At 43.6% G+C, this 22,307-nt stretch overlaps 1 protein-coding gene across 7 annotated transcripts in view; it reads left to right on the top strand.

Moving 5' to 3' along the window:
• The window catches only part of LOC135280566 (uncharacterized), a 62,122-nt gene that overhangs the window by 22,910 nt on the left and 16,905 nt on the right, over positions 1 to 22,307 (top strand). Inside the window, exons 1-4 of one of the 7 annotated variants that reach the window (XM_064388602.1) lie at positions 3,305 to 3,398; positions 4,296 to 4,381; positions 7,077 to 7,206; positions 9,028 to 9,148. In XM_064388602.1, the coding sequence (XP_064244672.1) occupies positions 4,306 to 4,381; positions 7,077 to 7,206; positions 9,028 to 9,148 (327 nt within the window). In that variant the 5' untranslated portion in view covers positions 3,305 to 3,398; positions 4,296 to 4,305. Of the gene's footprint in view, positions 1 to 3,304; positions 3,399 to 4,295; positions 4,382 to 7,076; positions 7,207 to 9,027; positions 9,149 to 16,122; positions 16,240 to 16,290; positions 16,684 to 20,925; positions 21,160 to 21,249; positions 21,481 to 22,307 lie in introns of those variants that run through there. The other 6 variants (XM_064388601.1, XR_010347455.1, XR_010347454.1 and 3 more) reach the window with 6 other exon arrangements.

Below are 22,307 nucleotides of genomic sequence, written 5' to 3' on the forward strand. Positions count from 1 at the left end.
TTCTACAGCTTGAGGAATCATCCTAGGGCTGAATATCCCTTTCTTAACAATGGCACCTGTTTTACCTTCCTTAGTTTGTCTCTGAGAACAAAAAAGGTCCTGTAAGGTCACCTTTGACTCAATCCATAACCAGGGCATTTTTCTGTAGTTTACTCATCACAGTCCAGGCAGACAAGCTCTGAAATCTTTTGAAAATTGAATAGTCAGATAATATTTTTCCCTCTCTTATAAGCATTTCACAGTGCAGCATTTTATTTCTTACCTCTTTTAATGGTATTTCCTTCCAAATGCATTTTTCTCCCTATGTAACATGTCATTAAACTACAGAGCATTTCAGCCTGGACTTTCCCCAAGTGTTATGGCCTATTCCCAGCCAGCCCTGTAAAGCAGACTATTATTCCTCATAGCAGGGTTTAAAAATAATTGCCCAGCTCCCTTTAGAAAAAGGCAGTTAGATAATGATTTAGTCCAAAAGGTGTATTTATCTGTTTCAGAGCTGGGTAATGATTAAAATCTATTTGCCTATCAGGTCACCACTGTGAGTGTGATTATTTCTGTGTGTTGGAGGGACTGGAGCACCCAGGGGTGCTGCCCTGGGGGTGCCCATGCCCAGCCCTGCCCTGGCACAGGTGAGCTCTGCCCTGGGGTGCCCTGGGCTTGGGGGCTCAGGGGGTGCTTGAGCAGCAGGGCTGGAGGCTGGGTGCAGCACTGACACACCTGAGAGGCAATGCCTCGTGGAGTGCTTTTGGGAAGGGGCATTCCTGGAGATGCACTCCTGAAAACCTTGCAAAAGAATGATGAAATGTTGAGGAAGGCAGCACTCAGCTGTGTGAATGCTGTTGGGCATTTTCTGCGTTGCTGTTTAACAGCTCTCTTTTATTTGAAAGAAATGCCAGCAGTTTGGATCTGATGTAAAGAGGATGAAGAGAAGGCTAATGTTGAATTGAGTGAGCTTTGCTAATGGTTATTTTAGAAGACTTTTTTTCCTCTTGGTTTATAAATTAATTCTTTTGGTCTTCTTTTTAATTGGTGAGACAGAAATTCAATGGGCTGAGTGGCACTAAATCATTCAGAAGATATTTAAAATCTGTGTTTTCATGGAGAGGTGGGACATACTATCCTAGTGCACTGAACTAATCCTGGAAAAATAACAGAAAATAATGTAATAGGAGGACATAACCAGGCAGCCACAGTTGAGAGCAGGTTGTTTTACTTGCCTTGTGATTCTGTGGTAGAAATATGGGATCAGGTAATAAAACCAGAACACACTCCCCACTTAAATGAATGGAGCCATTCATTTCAAGGACAGCTTCAGGGTTTTTAAGCTAGCAATGTAACTGACTGAATTCCCTACAGGCAGATGAACCAGTGAAGGAAAAATGTACAGAATAAGGATTTCAGGTTACAAGCTTTAGTCTGTTGATTTGGTATGTTTGGTTTTTGGGGGTTTTTTCCCATTTCTCCTTAAATGCTGATGCTAATTACTCTGGTGGGGATTGGAGGTGATGGAGAGGGGAGAGCTGGGTTTGTTAGAGAAGATGGTCTTTGTGGCTGCATCCTTCACTCTGCAGAAGCGACAGAATCACTAGAGCTCTGCAATTCTGAAATTAACCTATATCCAGTAAAATGTAGACTGCCTTTTTCTAGGTGTGTGGTTGATCCAACAAGAAACTTCTGAGAGTGAGACCAGAGGTCTTGCAATAGAAACAATGAAACGCTATTGTTATTCTTTAATATAATAATATTTTAGGAAAACAATAATGAGCTGGTTTTCTCTGCTGGAGGCAGGTCATAAAGATAAGGGTTTCTGGAGCACTTCACTGCTTCCAAGTGCTGCTTTGTGAACAATAGCATCTGTGATGCTGAAGGCAGATACAGAGGGCTCTTAACTTCTGCTATTTCTGCAGGAGGCTGGTCTTGACTGTGGGAAGATTCCCATTAAGGTCTAGAAGAGGCTTCACGTGACCCTTTTCCCCATTCAGGATAATGGTGTTTTTCTCAACAGGTTTTGAAAGGAGGGGAGAACACACTGTCAAAACAGACCATTGCAGGAAAAGAAAGGTATTTCAGATAAGCACATCTGAAGGATGTGACTCTCCTGTGGGAAAGTCAATAGCAGTACAGAAACATGGCATTATCCTTTGCAAGCCCAAAATGCAAGCAGTGCATCATCCTCCACACCCTTTAGGACCTTACTTAAATTTGCTTTTGTTCGTGATTGTGGGGAGTGGTGGATAAGTGGATACTGCTTCACATTTTTGTCTGAGTCACTTGGTCTGTCCCCTTCAACAAGGGAGAGCAGAGGGAGTTGGCAGGGTTTTTTTGGATCATCTAGAATGTGAATCAGGGAGAAGGCATCCCACTTCTTCTTCCTGGAGGAAAGGAAAAATTATCTCGTGCAGTGGAAGCAGAGAACAGGAGGTAACAGGTGGGCTCTCTCTTGCTGTTAGATATCACCGCTGCTTCACCAGGAAGGACAGACACTTGGAGGCTCACCAATATTTATTTTTTTCTCCCCCCACACCACGAACTCTCAGTGTTTCTAGCTCTGGTTATCTCATGTGCTCACTTTGTCCTTGGTGAAGGGGTAGAAAGGGTCCCTTCACCGAGAAGGGGATTGTGTGGGACATCAGCCCTGCCTAACGTGTCACAGGTCTGTTCCAGGGCTTAGCAAAGGCTTTCCTCCCACTGGTGGGAGGAAATCCCACATCCCGTGTCCCTTCTGCCTGCCCATCCCTTTGGAGAGCTGTCTCCCATGCTTGTGGGCTGCCTGATCTGACGGGAACTTGTGGCATCTTTGGAATTTCCCAGGATATTCGATTTGGACTTCAGCAACTGCTTGGCTTTTTACATGAAGCTGGAAAAACTGTGGGTTTTTCCCTCTTCTGGGCACATTTCGTTGTGTCTGTGATCCCTCTTCACTGAGCACCCTAGAGAGGTATCATTACAAAAATAAGTGAGAACATGGGGAAAGAGGTGGTTTCACTTCTGACTGTATTTCTGAGTGAGTGTAAACATGCTCATTTTGTACCTCCAGGCATTGTGGAAGAGCAGTGATCCCACCCAAAACTGAGATAGAGGTGACACTCCTGGAACCAAAAAATGGGAGAGCAGTTCCAAGGGCAAGGAGCTCAGCCTCCAGCTCCAGCCAGAGTCACTTATGTCTAAGCCAGGCCTAATGAAGGTTCAATGTGTTTTTGAAGCCATCCAATGCTGGTGTCACTCCAGCTTTCCCAGCAGCCTATCCCTGAGTTTCCCCATCCTTAAAAATTATGTCCATAAAACTTATTTCTATAATATCCAATGTTTTTTCTGCAGTATGCGCCCATTACTCTTTGTTTTGTCTGCTGCACATGTGGTGGAAAGATGCTCCCCTTCCTTTTGGAAACATAAAAATTGTATGTATTTACTCATATCAGTTTCTTCTCATTAACCTCCCTGTTCTCAGCCTTTTTTATGTCCCTCCTTTCATTTTCCTTTGTCTCTTGAAAACTAAAGTCCTCTTTTCATCAAAAAGCAAAACCAACTGGAGGAAAGAACCCTCTGAATGCCAGATGAGTTTTGCAAGCCTCCGCGCAGCGTCGCGGCCCTTTGTCTGTCTGCTCTGTTTAGACAGCAAGCTCTTCAGAGGAGGGGCTCCTTTCCTGTGTTTGTACAAGTGCTTAGCAGGCTGAGGCCCTGATAGAGCTGGGCTCCTTGGGGGCTCTCGTAATGCACACTAATAATGAACCATATGTTGGGTTAGCCAGGAAAATGCTCAGGCAGTAGGCAGATTTTTCCCTTAATGAACCAGGTATTGCTGAGACAATGCAGACCATTTTCCCTTCTATCCCACTAATGATACATTTCACTTCTAGAGGAAGTAGTCCTAGGGATAGTGACGTGTTTGAAGATTTGTGGGTCCTATTGTTAGTCTAAATGTCTACAATATATTTAGAAGAAGTATTTTGCAGAGCAGGCACTCAGGGTATCTGTCATACCTCTCATGGGGCAGCAGTTGTGGTGTGGGGACAGCCCTGCTCTCAAACCTGGCCAAAGTGGTGAAACATCTTGACTCGAGTTCAGCATCCTGCCAAGCTTCATTGCATTCTGGATTACTTTTGGTTTGGCTCACTGGCTGAGCAAGTTTTTGTCACTCACAGCTGTACCCCCAGCAGCTACACAGAGTGATCAGCCCCCTTCATGTAGGGAATCATCCTGTTTTAGAGGGCTCTGTCAGGTGTCAGCAAAATTGCTTAGTTTTGCAACTAGATGGAAACTCTGATTTTTAAATGTTTTTATTTTATTTCTTTCAGATCCAGAGAGATGTTCTCACCGTGTTTTATTTCACTTTTACCAGTTCTGTCTTATTATCATCAAAATATTTTGAGGAAAGTTTTAGGTATGTAACAACACTTAGAGATGTTGACATCAAGATGAAGCATTTAGATGGTTTTTTGGGAAGAAAAAACTTGGAATTTTAATTTCATAAATGTTTTTCAAGTTGTTCTGAGCTAAAAGCAAAAGGGACACAAGGTCATGTTTAAAAAGGTCATGCTTAAAAGTATTGGAAAGGATACAAAGATGGTGCCTTAAGTTTTAGCTCTCATATTTTTCAGATTCTGTACTGCATTAGTATAACTCTGAAAGAGTGTTAGCAAGTTCTCTTCGCGGCTTAGTTAGACAAAACAATCCTTTTCCAGTCTGAGAACCAAGGTCCTCATAGCAGCTTCAGGCCCAAAAAGTACAAACAACAGTGAATTGTGGGGAGCAAACTGGGAGGGTGGGGCTTCATTACCTGAAGCTGTAATTGGACAGTTAACCCCAATATGTAAATGAACCAAAACTTATAAAAGTGTGAAAATGTGTGCCCTGCCGTCCATCGTGGTGTATCCTCAGCCGGGCTATTGCACTGCCCAAGGTGTATCCTTTGAAGGCCTTTTTAATAAATATCTACTTTATTTCTTTACTCTGTCTAGCCTCTGCTCTAGGTAGCCTCTCAAGGCATTAAAGATGACCCAGCTTTGAGCCAGAGGCCTTGTAGGACACTTGAAGTTCCTCACAAGCTCAGGGTGAGCCTGGCGGGCTGATGGTGGATGCTGATGTGGTCACCACGGCCACCCTGCCCTGCTCTGGCTCTGCTGGGACAAACCTGCAGGAGCTGCTGGGGCTGCACCTCTGTGCCCTCAGAGCTCACTTCAGCAGGAATCACTGGCAACGGGGGGAGGGAAATCGAGGATTTGCTGCTTGGTAAATCCTCCCACTTCCCTCCTCCCAGCGGAGACATTTGTGGTAATCATGGAGAGCGCTCGCACTTCAGCAGCAATAAGGGGCTCGGCGCAGCGCCGTGCTGGAATTGCCTCGTGCCCAGGGGAGGCACAGCTCTGCTTTCCTCTCATCATTGTCCTCGGTGCTGGGCTCGGCTGATGCCTTCTTCTGTCACCGAAACATTGCTCCTTATCATCATCTTGATTTCCCTCACCAAGCAACACATGGGGTTATTTTTAGGTGGGAGAAAGGAGGTGCAGGGCGCCGTGAGATGCTGGGGTCAATATTTATGAGTAAATTCAAATGGAGCATGATCTGCATGGTCCTGTAAAGTGCAGATCTGTTTGAATCGAGAGAACTATTTTAGTGAATTTATTGTTGCCTTTGATACGCTTTTTATATGTTCTTGTCAGAAGCTGAATTAAAAAAAAAGTGCTGCAGTTCAGTGTTAGGCTGTAAAAACATAAAAATCTGGCGGAGAAAGACCTGTCATCATAACTTTCATCATGTTTCAAATCCTTACTTTGCCACATCTGCTCATTACATGAGACGGGCGAGGATTCAGAGCAGCTGAGCTTTGAGAAATTCAGTCACAGAAGGTAACAACTGATTAAAAGGTCAGGAGATGGCTTCAAAAATATTCCTATGGCCTCTTAGCTTCATGAATTTCATAAGTGGGATGCTGGTAGACCGCATTGCTGCATGTGTTTAGATACAGATTAGGCTGAGGATGAATTAGAGTGAGGTGTAAAATAACTGAAATGTAAGCTGTGCAGCAAATGTACTTTTAAAAATGGTTGGTGTTTTTGTACAATAAAAGTGGAAGAAAGATCATGGCCATTTTGGGAGCACAGTGGGTGAGATCAAGCATGGAAGGGTAAAGTTAATGGTGCTGTGGCGATTCATCTCATCTGATGACCTTGCCTGTGGGCTTTGACTCTGTTACTTGGCCAACAAATGTGATTGTTGTTATTATCTTTAAGAGAAGCTATGGATTTTCAGTCAGAATGATCTTTGCTTTTGTTTTTACTGTTATTCTCTTTCCATCTGAAATACAGTCTTGCTGCAAAAGCACTGCTGGGCTGCATGTCCCCTGTGCTGCAAGTGGCCTCTGGAGGCAGCAGGGCAGTCCCCGAGGAGGTGGGTGGGTTCCCCCTGTGCAGTTGTGCTCCCTCGGGATCTGCTCCCAGGGGCAGGAGGGGAAGCAAAGGGCTGCCTCCCTTCTGCTCTGCCTGAGCAGCATTCCCTGCTGCTGGAGGCTTGTAAAGTCCCTGCAAAGATTCTGAGATTAGAAGAATGTTAATTTTAGTTTGATGTATAATTTTCTCTCTTAAAGAGGTTTTCAGCAAAAGAAAAGAGGTAACATAATCCAAGGAATCCAGAAGGCGGGATTTAAAAAAAAAAAAGGCTCAAGTGTTGTGCTATTGGCTAGTTACCATAACAAAGACAACAAGGTGTTGGTTGTGTATTTGTCTGGTCAGATGATTTCATAGGCTTTGTAGCTTGTGCACAGAGGGAAAAGGCTTTCTTCAAGGCAGTTTGCTGACTGGATTTTAAGGTCTTTAGCCTGAGTTACCTGGACAAGTAACTTCTCAGCTGGATGGTGTCAAGGCCACTTAGAGCCTCCCGTGGCTGCTGGGTTTTAAGTGGTGCTGTACATAGTCCTGTGTTGCAGTTGCAGTATCCCCTAATAGATAATATTTTAAAATGTACAAAGATACATTTGGTATAAATATAGCTCACAGCATGAGGCACTGAATAAAACATTTCTCTTCACTCATCGGGGAGGCTCATGCATAACTTACTCTTGGATCTGCTTCATCATTCAGGCGTTGGAGAGTCACCCCTAATTTGTGAAAACATATGGCTTATTCCACCCTTCCACACTGAGAATTCATTCGAGGCATGCTTGCCTGCAGTCTTGTGTTCACCATCTGGATCAACCTTCTGCAAGTCGAGGTAATTGGGAGTTACGGCAAGGGGGAGCAGGGAAGTGAGTTCCTCCTCCTCTGCTAAAACAGGAGGACATCTCTTCTGAATCTTGGCTTCATTACAGCCTGATAGACTGAATCTCAGAAAAAAAATCACAGACCAGGCAAATAGCCAGGTTACTGGAAACACATTTTAGCCAATAACCATGAACTAACAAATAATTTAACTTTTTTTAGACTACATCTTGATTAACTTCCTAGCAACAGTGAGTGAGGGAAAACTTGCTGTGGATCCAGTAGGAAACTGTTTGGTATGTCACAGATCTATTGCCTGTCATGCATCATACCTCTGGGAGGATGGGAGCTTTGAACTCCCATTGCTTCTGCTCATATTTGATGGAATAGGCAAATCTTAGACTACATATGCCACAGTTAGACAGCAGTCTTTCTTGGAAAAGCAGTGTGTGGCTTGTTCAGGTTTTCCCACTCGTTCTAATGCTGGACAAACAGTTCTGTCTCCTGGAGGGAGCCTGGCCATGTGGTCAGAGCCCTTCTGTGTGTTGCATTCCTAGAGCATCCCTCAGGCTGGGCAACCCACAGGGACCTCTGATGGGAATCGTCACTGCAAACCAGCAAGGGTTTGCTCAGTTTTACTGCAGTCCTTCAGCTGCCCCGTGGAACTAGCAGCTCATTCTGGCTTGGAATGCAGAGTCTGAAAGGCTCAGTTTTGCTCTGAGGTGCTTAATAATGCCAGTGCTTTCTCACTCTACCATGGACCTGACTGTGACCTGGTGTGTTCCTAAGCAGAGAAGAAAGTTATTGTTGGCTTAAGTTGTCCTTATGCCATGGGAACTGGTTGCATGCTGTGTTAGCAATGGTAACCATTAAAGCAATTTTTTAGAAAACCAATTGCAGCTTTATCCTACATTGTTGTACTGGTACAGAGTCTTTGTGACACAATCTCTGTTTCTTTCAATAACCAAAACTTCATCCAGTTTCTGAAAAAAATATTTCATTTAAGTTAGTCCTGGATCAACAATGGGTACAGAAGTATATGTCCATCAAAACTGAAAACTAAAAAGCTTTCTTATGATGTTGTAAGCCCCTAATGGTCCATTTATTGGCTGTGTGTACAGCAAGAGTCTGCAGTTAAAGGAATTTTCTGTGCCCAGCTTCTCCAACCTGTGTGGTTTTATCACCTGGAATTACCAGTAGTCCTTCTCATCTGCTACTGAGGTAGCAGAAGAGTGTTCATCCAAAATGTCTGCATGGGAGTTAGACTGGAGTTTGCCTATTGCTTGTGAATTCAGCCAGAATATTGAAGCAGGCAATGGGTCATACAGGGCTAAAATGGGGTTGGGGTTTGCATGTGATTGCTTTCAGGAAAGTGAGTTCTTGGTTTTTATGTTGGAAAGAGTTCTCTGTGGCCATGTGCACATCATGATTTGTCCAGATCTATGAAATACAGGAAAGTGGCCAGTTTAACCCCACAAGTCCCTCTGGGGCAGTGCCTCTGGTTCCCTCTTCGCCACAGCTGAAGGAGTTTGTGTGGATGGAGCCTGCCCTGGGGCCACTGCTGTGGGCTTGCTTTGAAGGCATTCTGCTGCATTTTTAGGGCTAGATTTCACTACTGCTGCCTTAAGCATCAGGCAGGTTTTTCTCTTTCAGGGCTGGCTTTCGGGTCCTTCTGGGTCTGGGAACATTGAACATACATGAAGCAATATATCACTTGTTTCAAAGTTGAGAGGGATATAAAAATATTCTGCACTGGCAGTGCCTCTGAGTTGCTTTCACAATTTCCTCTCCTCACCACCCCCTCGTACTCTGTCTCTCCTGTGTCTTTCTGCAGGAATGCTGTGCAGCCTTTTGCGTTGGTGCTGTGTCCTCCAGCACCAGCTACTCCTTCACACCATTCTGTGTCCCAGGGAATCACCCAGCACAGCCTGAGCTGCAGCCTGGGAGAGGGAGAGGTGAGTGGATATTTGGTGCCTCAGGACAGTGAGATCTTTCTCACTGCTCTGGGGATACTTGGTATGTGAGCACGATTTCAGCCTGGGATTAGTTAAGGGTTTGTATGACAGGACTGTGCCTGTCCTGGTCTACCCTCTTAATTTACTTCTCTCTTAATCACAGTGTTCAGAATTATTAAATCAGACTAAAGTGCAAACTAGCACCATAAGCAAGCAGAATGTAATAGATAGTTTTCATGAAATAACATTAAAATTAAAGCTAAATAATTTATGAGTTAGTCTCTCATCAGCTTTGGATGGCCATTAACCAACACTAATGAGCTACTGCCCAAACCTCAGGAATTAGTGAAGGCAGATTTTCCTCTCCAGGCCCTAAACGTGTCCCAAATGACAAGATGTTTCATATGCCTTTCTTAGACCATCTTATCTTAGAATTTTTATGTGTGGAGTTTCAAAGTTTAAAATAGCTTCATTTATATGAATCTGAAGATTTACAGGGTACTGAAAATGTTCATTATTTTGCAAATGTAAGTTTTTATTAATGAACAATTCTCACAAGCCACCTACATGCCTGGTTAGTCATACCCTTGGTTTATAGAGAGATACATCGGGGAACAAAAGGTCATGCAAAGTAGGAAGGAGGACTGACTCTGGCTTGGCTACAGCCCAGGTTACCAAACACACAGATTCTGGATTATTGGTATTTTTCAAAGGCTTTGGCACCAGCATTTTCAGTACTTGCAGAATACCTCTGAGACAGGCAGGTCACAGCAATTTAAAGTTGTTGGATTTTTTTTTGTTTAAGTTTAATTGAGCTGTAAATAAGCATCTACACCTCCAATATAGAAATGAGACAGAAAAGTTTTGATGGTCCTAGTGAATATTCTCTCTAAAATGGTATGGGTATGTTCATAGACGTAAATTTCATGGGCTGAATAGCCTGAGAATACTCCAAGAATGCTTGGAGAAGCTTCTCTCTGTTGAGATTATCAAGTTTTTTCTCCATATGGATGGGTGTAAATGGAGATTGATGGGAGGAGCTGTTATTGTAATGTACCCATTAGGATGGTTCCTTTGTTTCAGTATGTAAATTGCATTTTGAAGAAGATGTCAAGCTAGTTGAAACAAAATGAGATGTATAGATGCTTTATGCTCTCCTTTCTCGTCAACTTCTGCTCAGCCCCATGTAATTTTCCAGGAAGGGGTTAGTAGTTTGCAGGCATTACAGCACATATTGCTGCTGAAGAAAATTTCAGTCTTCACCCACGTTGTGAATGGAAACAGCAATATCTGACAAAAATATATTTAAGTGAGAGGGGCGAGGAGATGATAGTTTGAAAGGTATATTTTGATTTGAAACCTTTGGTTTGGCTTTGTTTGTCAGCCAGTGGCACTGCTCTGGGGCACAGGTGGGAGGCCAGAGCTCCGTGGGCTGCTCCAGGTGCTCTGCAGGGTCTGAGTGCAACTCTTCCCTGCCCTCCCTCCTGCTGCAGCCACGGAGGAAGGTTCACTTCCCAAACACATTTGCTGAAGGAAGGTTTTATGAATTGGCCAAGGCAGTAAATCAGATTCAGTTTTACTCCTATGGGTGGTGTCCTGTACAAAACAATATTCTGGACATTCAGTTGAAATGGAGGAAGTGAGATTTTTTTCCCCCCCACTGGACATCTTATTTGCTTCAATCTGCATGCTATTTATATTTGTAAAGCTAAGTGTTTGTGATCTGTTTACTTTCTCACTCCAGCTCATTTGCAAGCTGACACAGGATGTTGCATTCTAACTTGGGAAGCAATTTAATTTTGATACAAAAAGTAGATCGATTGTAATTCCCAGGATGAGAGCAAGGTCACCAATTCTATTGGATATCTTGGAGCCATTTCTTGGTAGTGAAAAGCTGTGTCTTTTCCGCCGCAGTAAATTCCATACATTTTAAGTTCTACACCTTATGCTCAGGTTTTTTATTTTTGCCTCTTAAAAATTCTTTGAAAAATACTGATGTCTGTATTAGAGCACACCAATCAGTGCTAGATTTCTTGGCAATGAAATGCTATTCATGCTGTGTACATAAGCTCCACATTGTCTTCAAGATTTTGCAGGTAGCTGGGAAAGACAAGACAGACATTTTTCTTGTGAAAGAAGCTTCCTATGTGATTTTAGCTGAGCTCTAGGTTTTGGAGCCAACTTAGCATTTAAAGACTAGGCACACTTGAAAAAAATCTAATTAGTATTTAGAATAAACGGTAGCATTAATTGCAGTCAGTTCTCTATAAAAGGAATGAACTACCACTTAATTGCATTTAAATACAATTATACAAGAAGATACAAAAATGTATCTTGATTAGAGAAAGAAATAGTTCAGGTTAATTCTTTTCTTTGGTAATGAGAGAAATTTATACAGAAAAATTGCATTATCCTGTGGAGCTGTCATTGGCTTCTTCCTGTAGTTGCTTCTCAGTCTTGAAATAGATATTCAAACACCCGTCTGTCATTTCAGCTTGGAATATTTTTCCTTCTCAGACAATAATTCTCTGCACCCAAAGTTGAAAGCCTTCCAGCTTTATGCTATCTCTGGTCTGTGGGGGTGCAGGTAGGAAGCAACTGTATAAGCTGGCAAGTATATTTCTTCATGGTATAGTTTGCAATCAAGTGAAAATGAAACTATTTCAGTTTTGGTTTGTTTTTATTTTTCTTTTTGACAAATGGTTTAAACCTTTGCTAAAAAAGATCCCAAGTGGTGCTAATCCAGGAGAGGGCACAAAAGAAAGGACATGTGTCCCAAAGCCCTGTTAGGGTATGAAAGGTGCTGAACAGAATTATTTTCTGAAAGATTGAAACCTGGTGTGTTGTGTGAAGTCTAATTTTAGACCACATTATGCTGCAATATGGTATCAGACTCAAAGAGCAGCAGGTGTCAGAGAATCTGCTAGCTGACACTCCATGTTACAGCAGAAAAGCTTTATTAAATTCATTTTCTAAGCTGCAAATAGGACTCTGACATGGTGTGAAATTCAGCTAAACTGAACTTCTTCAGCTCCTGCTCTAGCATGTCATGGATTTTCTGTAATCGCCCACTGTGATCTGGCTGGCCCAAGTTTAGAAATGTTGGCTATTAGCCTTAGCAGGAAAATGCTTTCCTTTTAAGCACTGTGTGCTTCCCACCCACAACCTAATGAATCCTCAAGGGGGTCTGAAATGAGACAAAACCCAATCCTGAACCAAGTGAGAACACGAAAATCAGGAAAATCTATTTCATGCCTTTCCCACAGGAGATGGGTCTAATTCATGGAGAAATATTTGGTGGTGTGGCCATGATTACCTGGGTGAATATCTGAAATATGACTATATGCTCATTTCAATGGATGAGACATTTGAGATGTTTTCTTGAAAATGTAAAAGTTTTTTTCAGGATAGAGAGAGAAAACACGTGGACACAAGAATGGCAAAGTTTTGCTGTTGTTTTTTTTTTTTTAAATGCATGCTTTCCATATCAGTGCTGTGAACAGCTGGCATGGGAAGGGCTCTGTCAGCATGGGCTGTGTGCTGTCACCTCTCGTGCCCCACGGGGGCCGTGGGTGCTGGGTGGCTCTGGCAGCCACAGCTCTGTCTCACGCCTCCGTGGTGCTTGCCCTGCAGTTCTGCACTCCTGCTTCAGAAAACCTGCAGAGACTTGGCTGGGTGGCACACAGGCTCACAATGTCTTCTAGACTTGGAGAGAAAAGAAGTGGGGGAAAAAAAAAACAAACCAACTTGCTGTGCTCCTAATTTTGGCAGTGTGGTGCCCTGATTTACCTGTGGCTGTTGTGTAAGGGGAGCTCAGTGCCCACAGCAATAGGGACAGTGTTATCAGAAGTGTTGCCATTCATTCTGAACTGCTCTGACTGGGTTTAAGCATCCCTGAAAGCGTGGAGAAGCAGCAGAGAAGATCAAAAAAGAGCTGTCAAATCTCTGAGCCTGTGGAATTAATTTAGAGAGCTCCCCTCAGACAAAACAGTGTCAGGTAAAGATGGTGTTTTATACAGATCAGATGTGATCAGCTGGGCATTGCTGGCCATCTCAGGGAGCAGCAGAACACAATAAAAGGGAGATGTTCAGGCTGTGAGCTGAAGTATTTTCTTTATTTTTTGGGAGGGGAGGATTCTGCCTTACCTCTCTTTTGAAGATGATTCCATGTCTAATCTCGTAAAGAGTAAAGATATAAATAGACAAATAATTTCTAGGGGTGCTTGTGATTGATGTGTTTTCTATTCACATTTTGGTCCTAGTCCTTGTTGGGAGCCTGAACTGCCTTTAGCCTGTCAGGCTGCTTTCCTCAGAAAGCAACTAAGGAATGTGGAAACAAAAAATTATACAGGGAAGAGCTGGAAAATTGAGGGTTTGCATACAGACCCCCTTCACTGGCTGGCTGGCTGGTTCCTCCTATAAATTGTGGGAGATCACGGTTTTGGACAATGCAAGGCATTGCTTTCTGTTATCTCATTCGAATTCTCACCCAACAGCCTGATGATGCAAGTTGTACACTCACTGACTTTGACTGCCCGAGCTAAAAACAACCCCCAAACCCCTCCACATAATGTTCAAATACAGCAGTTGGTTTGGTTTAGAAATGCTTGTCATGGTGCACAGGAGGTGCAGCCATGCAATGATCTGGTACAGGGCTGGAAAATCAGCTGATGGGTGTCAGGTGCACTGGGACACCAAAAAGGTGTCTTTGCCTTTTCAAGGGAGACAGGGACAGGTGTTGAGCTGTGTGGGGTCTGAACAGTTTGGATTTTGTTGCAGTGTGGAAGTGGGGCCAAGTGCCCTTGTCAGTTTGTGGGCAAACACAAGCAGTAAGTTTGTAAGAGTGCAAAAGCAATAAGATTGCCATAGTGCAAACCATTCAGCAAGGTTTTGAAGCTACTTTCAGTGAAGCTGTGTTTATCCATGTGAATTACTGAATTTCTTTCTTTAAATGAATCTGAAATTCTAACCAAATCCTCAAGTGAATATTTAAATATGAAGTTAAGAACAATATTTCTGGTGAACCCTTCAAATTGCTTTTTTCTATGTATCTTCATGGGGCTTCTACTACACAAAATGCATTGGGGTACTTGCAAGATGGCCAAAAATGCCATGCAGGGGACTGTGGTAGCACTTGATGTGTGCTGATAGGAAGGGTCTCTGCAGGATGAGGAGCAATAGCTGTATTTTATTCCAAAAGGTAGAACCCCTTGTATTTGGAACAGGATTTTTTATTTTGTTCATAATTTTTTACAAGAAAGCAAGATTTTGGCCTGGGTGCTTCAGAAGTGTTTTGGAGAGAGATAGCCCTAATTTAATTTTTGGCACTGCTGGTTTGAAAAGAAACCATCAGTATCAATAATGTGTTTTCAGACCATATTATGTCGAGGAAATCTGTGACTTCATGTCAGAGATGACCTGTTAAGGAAACTTTAAAATTAGCTTCTACCACTCCTTTTTGTTTTGCTTTTCCCTTTGGGTTTTAAAATGTTGTACAAAGGTCTGGGAAGCTTTGAATATTCCCAGATTTCTACTTGGAGATTTTTTTTTGGTTGTATTTAAAAATAACACTAAGTCTGCTGTTGCTCTTCCCCCTCCCCCTTTTTTCCCTAGACAACTCCTTGGGGATTTCAAGGACAGGAAAGTGAAACAAGGCTCAGCGAGTCAGAGGCATTTAATTTTTAGAAGAATTTTTTCCTAAGCATTTGGATTCAACAGGTGCTAGTGCAAAAAGCAGGATATTGGACCTGGACCAACCTGGCTTGACATTTCTTCTTTCATCTTCTTTTGCAGCTATAATTGCATGAGTTTTCATAGGTTTGGGTTTAGTTTTTTTTTAGGATAGACAAATAATTAACTTTTTAATACCAAAGTATTTTCCCTCCTCTATAATTTATTTAGTTTCCTTACAAGTTTTTTTATGCCTCACAGATAAGAGAAAAAAACTAATTATTTTTAAAAAAAATAATTATTAAGAGAAACCTCTAGAAGATCTAGGTTAAGACCAAAAGTGAAATGAGCAGAAAATCCACAACCTCCAGAATAAATAGAGATATTTGTTGCTTCCCAAGCTATGCCCCTGGTGTTGTGCAGGATCCAGTCCTGGGCAGCCACGCTACAGAGGGAAACCATCACTGTGTGACTGGCAGAGCTGAGGAAACTTGGTTGTTTATGTGCAGCAGGAACTTTTACATTTAAAATCAGTTCTGAGTGGTGGCTTAACATGCAAATTTAGAGAAGTGAAAGCCATTTGATGTCCCCAGGTCTCACAGCAGTGAGGAGCAGCCAGTCCCAGTTACTCCCTGGTTTTGGCTCAGGCCAGCGGGGTGGGCACAGGAGGCTCTTGCTGGTCCCAGTCTGCAGCAGAGTTTGAGGTGCCTGCTGAAAAGGTGCTGCCTGGGAGCTGTGTGTGAACAGAAATGCTCAGCTGGCTCAGAGCCTGCTTTCTGCTGATGCCTTGAGGGACTGATGGAGAAAATGATGTCTGGGAGCAGACTGGCACACAAAGCCCGTGGGTCATACCTGGCGGTCTCTCTGTGCTCTTTTGGCTGCCTGGTTGGGATGCTAACATAATGAATTTTAATTGAAAAAAAAAATCTTTTGGTGGAAGCATATTCTCAGAAGGGGGAAGGATAAATTACAGAATAATTCATGGACTGTTTGCAGCTCTTGAGAATTCAGCTGATCTAAATAATGTATGTTTATACATACAAAGTGTGTGTGTGTGTCCCTGCATATTTTCAATGTTTGATTGTTTCACATTAATGAACAAGTGCTTACTGTACAATACTGGAACACTTGCCATTTTGATTTTAATTTTTTGCTATTATTATGAATCTCACACAGATTTTCCTTGGGATATTTTTCATACCTGCAATTATTGCTGGCCTAAAACCATGCAGGCATGGCAGGCAGACAGCATCTATTTAAATCCTGAAGAGCACCAGCAGAGACAGAGCAGCCATCATCCCCCAGCTAATTAGGGATAAGGCGAGGTGGAAGATCTAGTGCTGCCTCCTTCTCTGCCTGCCTGTCTGGTGGGCTTGCTCCAGTGCAGGCTGAGCTGCTGGTCCCTCACAGAGAATTAAGAGGTATGATGGATTTGCAGTGCCTGGTGCTCTGGCTGCACTAATGACAGCCTGGTCCCAGCATGCTGGCACAGCCACAGCACAGCCCAGCTGCCTGGCAGCAGGGGCCCCTTTCCAGCTCGTGCAGACCTTGGCCTCTGAAACAGGCCTTCTTGTAGGTAAAGGAGAGCTGCTGTCATCTGGAAGGGCAGAAAATTCAGTGGTGTGCTCTTCAATGCACGTGTGTGCAAATGTCGTAAGAATCACCCCTTAAACTTAACATGGGGAAGAGTTAAGCAGATGACAGAAGTGTTTGGACATACAACTGAGCTCCTGGATGGTGACAATCCAGTCACTGGGAGGCCCAAGGTGCTAAAGGTTTGCTTTTATGGGTGCATTTAAACTTCAGGCTGTCATTGACTCAGAAGGAACCCCTGAAGATGCAAGAGGATCTCACTGTGCAGTCAGGTGAGAGGATTCCAGAGGCTGCTGCTGCTGTGTGTCAGCTCTCAGCCTTGTCTTCAGGGCTGCCTGGCCTTGGCTGTGCTCACCCCTGCTCTGATCAGGGAGGACAGCACATTGCTCTATAACCATACCTGTGTTGAGCTGATAGGGTATCCAAGTAGAATATGTGACAAATTTAAGAAAAAATAATGAATTAATTGAAATTAATTGGAAAATCTGAAATAGGAGTGAAATGAGACCAGGTGCTTTTTATGAGTACCTGCAGGTTCCATGTGCTCTCTGAGAAGGCCTGAATGGAGCAGTGATGAAGGATGAGCAGCTGGTAGGACTCCCTTGTGCAAGGAAGCTGTGCATCTCACTGCCCCAGGAATATAAACAGGGAAAGCTGCAGCATGCACTGAGCCTCAGGAGCCCAGAGGTGCAATGCAGGGGCAGAAACACCCATGGGTGTTCAGGCTGCCTTTGGATGACTGGGGAGGAGCCCTGCTGCAGTGAATTTGCCTGGCCAATGTGGGAACAGAGAGGCAGCTTTCTGAGGTGTGCTTTAGGTACTTCAATATTTTGCAATGGTTTTGTTGGAGAAGGGGTCCAAATTAAGGTTAATTTACTTCCATGTCAGGATAATATCTAGTGTAGGGAATGAGTGAAGATGGGTCCTGGAGAGACCCTGCTGGCAGGGCATGGGCAGGTGACAGTGGTTGGTGCTGGTGTGCATCCCATGTCCCAGCATGGTGTCCCAGCAGTGCCCAGCTGGGACATGCCATGCATGAAGTACAGCAGAGGAGGATGAACAGAACAAACTGACCCTTGAGGGGAGAAGTGGGACCTGTTTGAAGAAACTAGTTTCAGGTAATTTCAGACTCAGGCATATAGGGTGAGGGTGACATCAGGTGTGTGTGCTGGGGTGGTGGAGTGACACAACTCCTCTGAGGACAGCCACAGAGATGGATGTCAGCCCTGTGGCAAGGTGTTCAAGCCCCAGAGAGGCTGTACCTGTGAGCTCAGGGTGTTCATGTCACTGAGCAGCAGTCAGTCATGTTAAAAGCAGTCAGTTCACACACTGACTGCTTTTGGTCATTACTGATTTGAGCCAGATTCAAAGCAACAGCCTAGAGGCAATAGCTGGGATTTTTATAGGGCATGATGGCTTATTTAAATGCAAAATTCTGGGAATAATGCCTTCATCTTAGCACAGTAAACTATCAATAGCTGCCTCTTAAATAGCCTTGTATTTTAAACAAGATATTACTAGTAACCAGCATTTACTATTAAGTGTAAACAAGTCCCAGAAGCACTGCCAGATCTGTGGTTTTTCTAATCTGCAGAGCTGTTAAAACTCCTTTTCTGCAGTGCTGGCTAGCTACATTTTAGGGCTATATTTCTGTCACCACTGCTGCTCCTCACAGGTGCAGAGTTGCTTCCCAGAGAGATGGGTTTGCCACAGCACCCCTTGTGCTGGCCCACCTGGTGCCAGCCCTGCCAGGACCCCACGAGGTCCCAGTTTGAGTGCTGGCTGTGGCTGCATGCAGATTGCACACAGGGTTCAACTACCAGATGGGGGACACTAAATCTGCTTTGTCTAGCCGAGAGCTGGCAGACAGAGCACCACTGCTGCTGTCAACAGAGAAATACTGAAAATTGCTCAATCAACATAATTCATGGAGCTTTGTGGCAAGCCTGCAGCCCCGCGGGGCAGGGGGGAGTGCCAGGTCAGCCATGGAGCCTGTGAGCCCCTGGCCCTGCTGCCTTGCTTGGAGGACACAGCTGCCTGCTGCTGCCCAAGCGTGGTGGCTCTTGCAGAGGTACTTTCAAGGGGAAAATACTGTGAATGACACTATTGCTCAGTAATTCCTGCTTTGTTTGCAGAGAGGGGTCATGGCTAAGAGCTCTGTCCCTGATCCCTTTTATGATGTTGCCTTAAAGCACTCTGAGGACCGTGGGGATACTGGGCTACCCCCACCCTTCAACCATCCCTGCTTGCCATAAACTACAGGCTCAAGGTGAGGGAGAAATAGCAAACAAGGTTAAATCTTTATGGGCAGAGCTGGGCAAATACTCTGGCAAGTCTCAATCATTCTTTCAAACAGAGAGAGGTTTAATCTGTGGTATTGTATTTCCAGCCCTTATTTGCTCTTCATGCTCTGTAGCAGTGGGGTTTCCAACAAGAGAGCCTTGAGCAAATGGAGCCCTGAAAGGTCCTGGCAGCAGTGAGCAGTGCTGCAAGCTGTGGAAATGGGCTGCCTCGTGGTGCTGAGCAAAGTGGGCACTTGTGTGGTGTGCTCGAGTGCCCAGCTGACACATCCTCTTTGGTCAAAAAGTGGAATAAGTGTCTGACTCTGAAGAGCAAGCACATGGTGTGCAAAGGGGAGCAGCTCACCAGCATCAGTGGCCCTGCGCTGGTGACATGGTCAAACAGGTGCAGAACAAACCTTGAATCAATTTTAAAATAATTAAATTTGTATTTTTCCATCAGTACGTGGTAGTACACTGTACTTTTGTACTTGTCTGCCTGGTATTTTTTGTCTTAAGCTGTAAATTATGTAAGCTGGTAGCTCCTTCTCTAGTCCTGAATCCTCCTGGAGATGTTTATCCAGCATGTAAGTGTAGGGGTGTCAATGTTTGTAAACACACAGGTAAATCTGCATTTATGTGTTTGCATTTCTGTGCAGCCCTGCTAATGGCTAGCAAAACTGCTTTTTAGTATACTGTATGGAATGTGTCTTGCAAATATCCTTAAAGGTTCAATTACAGAGTCAATTCAGTAGCTATTAGTAATGAAACATAAATGCAACTTCGCATTTTTGCCAGCTGGCTCAGGTAACCTGCTCTCATCATCTACAGAATCACAGCATTTTTCAATTCTCTGGCTGAATATTAAAATCCAAAATTAGACTATAATTACCAAAGGGTTTGATGGCAGTCTGTAGCCAGACCAAAGAGGGCTCCTCCCCACTGTGTGTCCTGCAGGAGCTCTGTTCTGGAGCCCAGATCTGCAGCTCATCACATCTGCTCAGGTGGGGCAGACAGCTGTCAAGAAATCTGTGTTTTTGCAGTACCAGCAGGAAACTGGTCAGGAGATTTCATCAGCTGCTTGATTTATATGAATGAATGCAGATTTCTGTGCCTTAGATCATGGCAATAGTTTTGAATCCATTTTGACTTTTTTTTCCCCACTTCTGTCAGTGGCAGCAACTACTGTTTTGGACTATATCTATATTACTAGACCTTGTGGGGATGTAATGTTTTCATCTGGTCCTGTGTCCATCCCTACAAACTGTGTGGTCTTCTCTCTTTCTGTCACCTACATGTCATACTAATGTTTTCCACAGTGTAATCCTCTACTTGATGCCATAACAGAGGAACACAGTGATGTTCTGTAAGTAGCAGTCCAGAGAACAATAGACTACTGCCATGCTAATAGAGTATTTCAGTGAATAGAGTGGTAGTACAGTGTATTTTATTAGGTGATTTGTTTCTGTTAGTGGCCACTGGGTGGAGGAAAAACTGAAAAAGCTGAGAGCAGGAGCACAGCCTAAAGTGTCCTGATTTCCAGGGCATTCAGGGTGCCTGCAAGTCCTCCTGTTTTGCTGACAATGCACAGCAGCTCCTGAAAAATCAGAGGGCTTCTTTAGGTGCCTGATTTTGAAATATGGGTCTGGGCTTGTGGTAATTCCAAGGTGCAGTTTAGCAAAAAGGTCAGGGAACAATAAGTGGTGACTGAGCGAGGGCAGCTTGGGCAGCGTGAGGCTGGCACGCTGAGCCAGCACCAGTGGGAGCAGGGCTGGGAAGGAGCTCTTCAGGAGGTGCTTGCTAAGAAAAGGCAACGCTTATGCTTGCTTTTTCTTTATAATTCTATTCCCTATTATTTTAAGATCTGGGGAGCAGAGGATTTGCAAAAAACCAGTGGGAATGTAACTTGGCCATACAAATACATTTGCTGACTGCGGGGTGTATTGCATCTAGAAATTAACTGTGGGCACAATAATTTAAAATCCTGTTCCTTTTGATCCCTCCTGTTGTATGTTAATCTGAGGTTATATGCAAGAAATGACTGTTTCTAACCTAGTTTCCTCACTCTCCTGCAGGCTGGGGATGAGACTAGCCCCTTAAGTTGCTGCTAACACTCCTGCAGCATGGGCTTAAAATGAATATGAAGCAGTTGCTTGGAAACCCTCCTCCTCTTTGTGCCACTTATTTTACTTTCTCAAGATGTCTTTTTCCAGACTATTAATTGTAAGTGGCAAAAATATTACAGGCGGAGCTGCTGGTGTCTCTTACTGTGAAGATTGTGTAACAAGCCCCTGGTTTGATTGGCATTTGCTTTCCTAGACTTGAACCCTTTTGAACAAAATTCGAAGGGAATTTGCTGTGCTAAGTAACTCCCTAAACTCTTTAGGAAGATTTAATCCAAACCGATGCCTGAGAATTGATGTAGAGAACAATACACTGGCAAAAAACAATGGGGTGAACTTTGAAAAGGTAAAATATCTCAGTGCTTTGAAGCAGGGATCTGAAATTTTGTGGGAAAGGATTGTCTGGCTCTTGACTCAGGGATATTTTTCTTGCCATTTCCAGTCTATGAACATTTGGTTAAGTTGTAGGCATTTCCTTAACTTATAATTTGCACATGTTGCATAGGGACAGCTTTGGTGTATTTAGCAGCTAAAACCAGAACCAATTTCAGCCACTCTCTGGACTGAGCTGAAGTCAGTCCTCCAGGGGTTATACCTTATTGAAGGGATATGCAGAAAGTGGATAAACTATGTGCCAAGAAATCCTAATTCTAACATCTCTGAAATTGTGAGTACTTCGCTTTGCAACCTTAATGTTCTTACTGGGTAGTTTTCTTGTGCAAAGTATGTATTTTTAAATTGGGCAATTTAAGCATCAACTGCACATATCTTAAAATTTCTGCAGTATGAGAATCTAATCTTTTTCCACACAATTTTGTTACTGTCAGTCCGTTGGGAATGCCAATGGGCATGGGATCCTATATCTTCGATAAGAGGGATGTCAGTGCCAAAGGCTGTGTGTAAAATTTAAAGTGCATGGATCCATAAAATGCCTCAGGGTTATCCCTACTATCTGTAGGAAACAGTCCTACAGAGAATACTCTGGGGCTGGATAACACTGGGAAGGCAGTTTTCCTGACACTGGATCAATGATTTATTTTATTTTGGAAGTCTCTTCTGAGCAGTAGGGTGGGGGTAAGATAACTCTGGAGGGTTTAGCAGCATGAGATCTCTTATGCAACTAAGCAAATAGCTGGGCAGTCTGGTTGCACAGAGTTTCAAAATACACCAAGCATGCAAACATTTTTTTGAGTAAAATAGTAAAATGCTGTTTGTTTCAGTGGCATGCAGAATACAATACACACCGGAAAATTTTTAACTGGGAAAAAGCATTGGTGGGAAACCCTGGATTGTGGGATTTGTTTTCCTTTATATTTTTGGATGTTGCTACAAGCCATGTTGCCTGTCCATGTGTTAATGCTAGTGCAGTGTAACTGGGTGTTTGGAGGCACAGAGGGATTTTTTTGCGCCCAGGAGACCCTTGAGTCTTTCTGGGTTTTGTATTTCTTAAAAAAAAGGGGGGGCTGATGGATATGTGGAGGCTAATGAGGCCAC

Source organism: Passer domesticus, chromosome 14 (genome assembly GCF_036417665.1).
Source record: "Passer domesticus isolate bPasDom1 chromosome 14, bPasDom1.hap1, whole genome shotgun sequence".
In the NCBI taxonomy this organism is placed as follows: Eukaryota; Metazoa; Chordata; class Aves; order Passeriformes; family Passeridae; genus Passer; species Passer domesticus.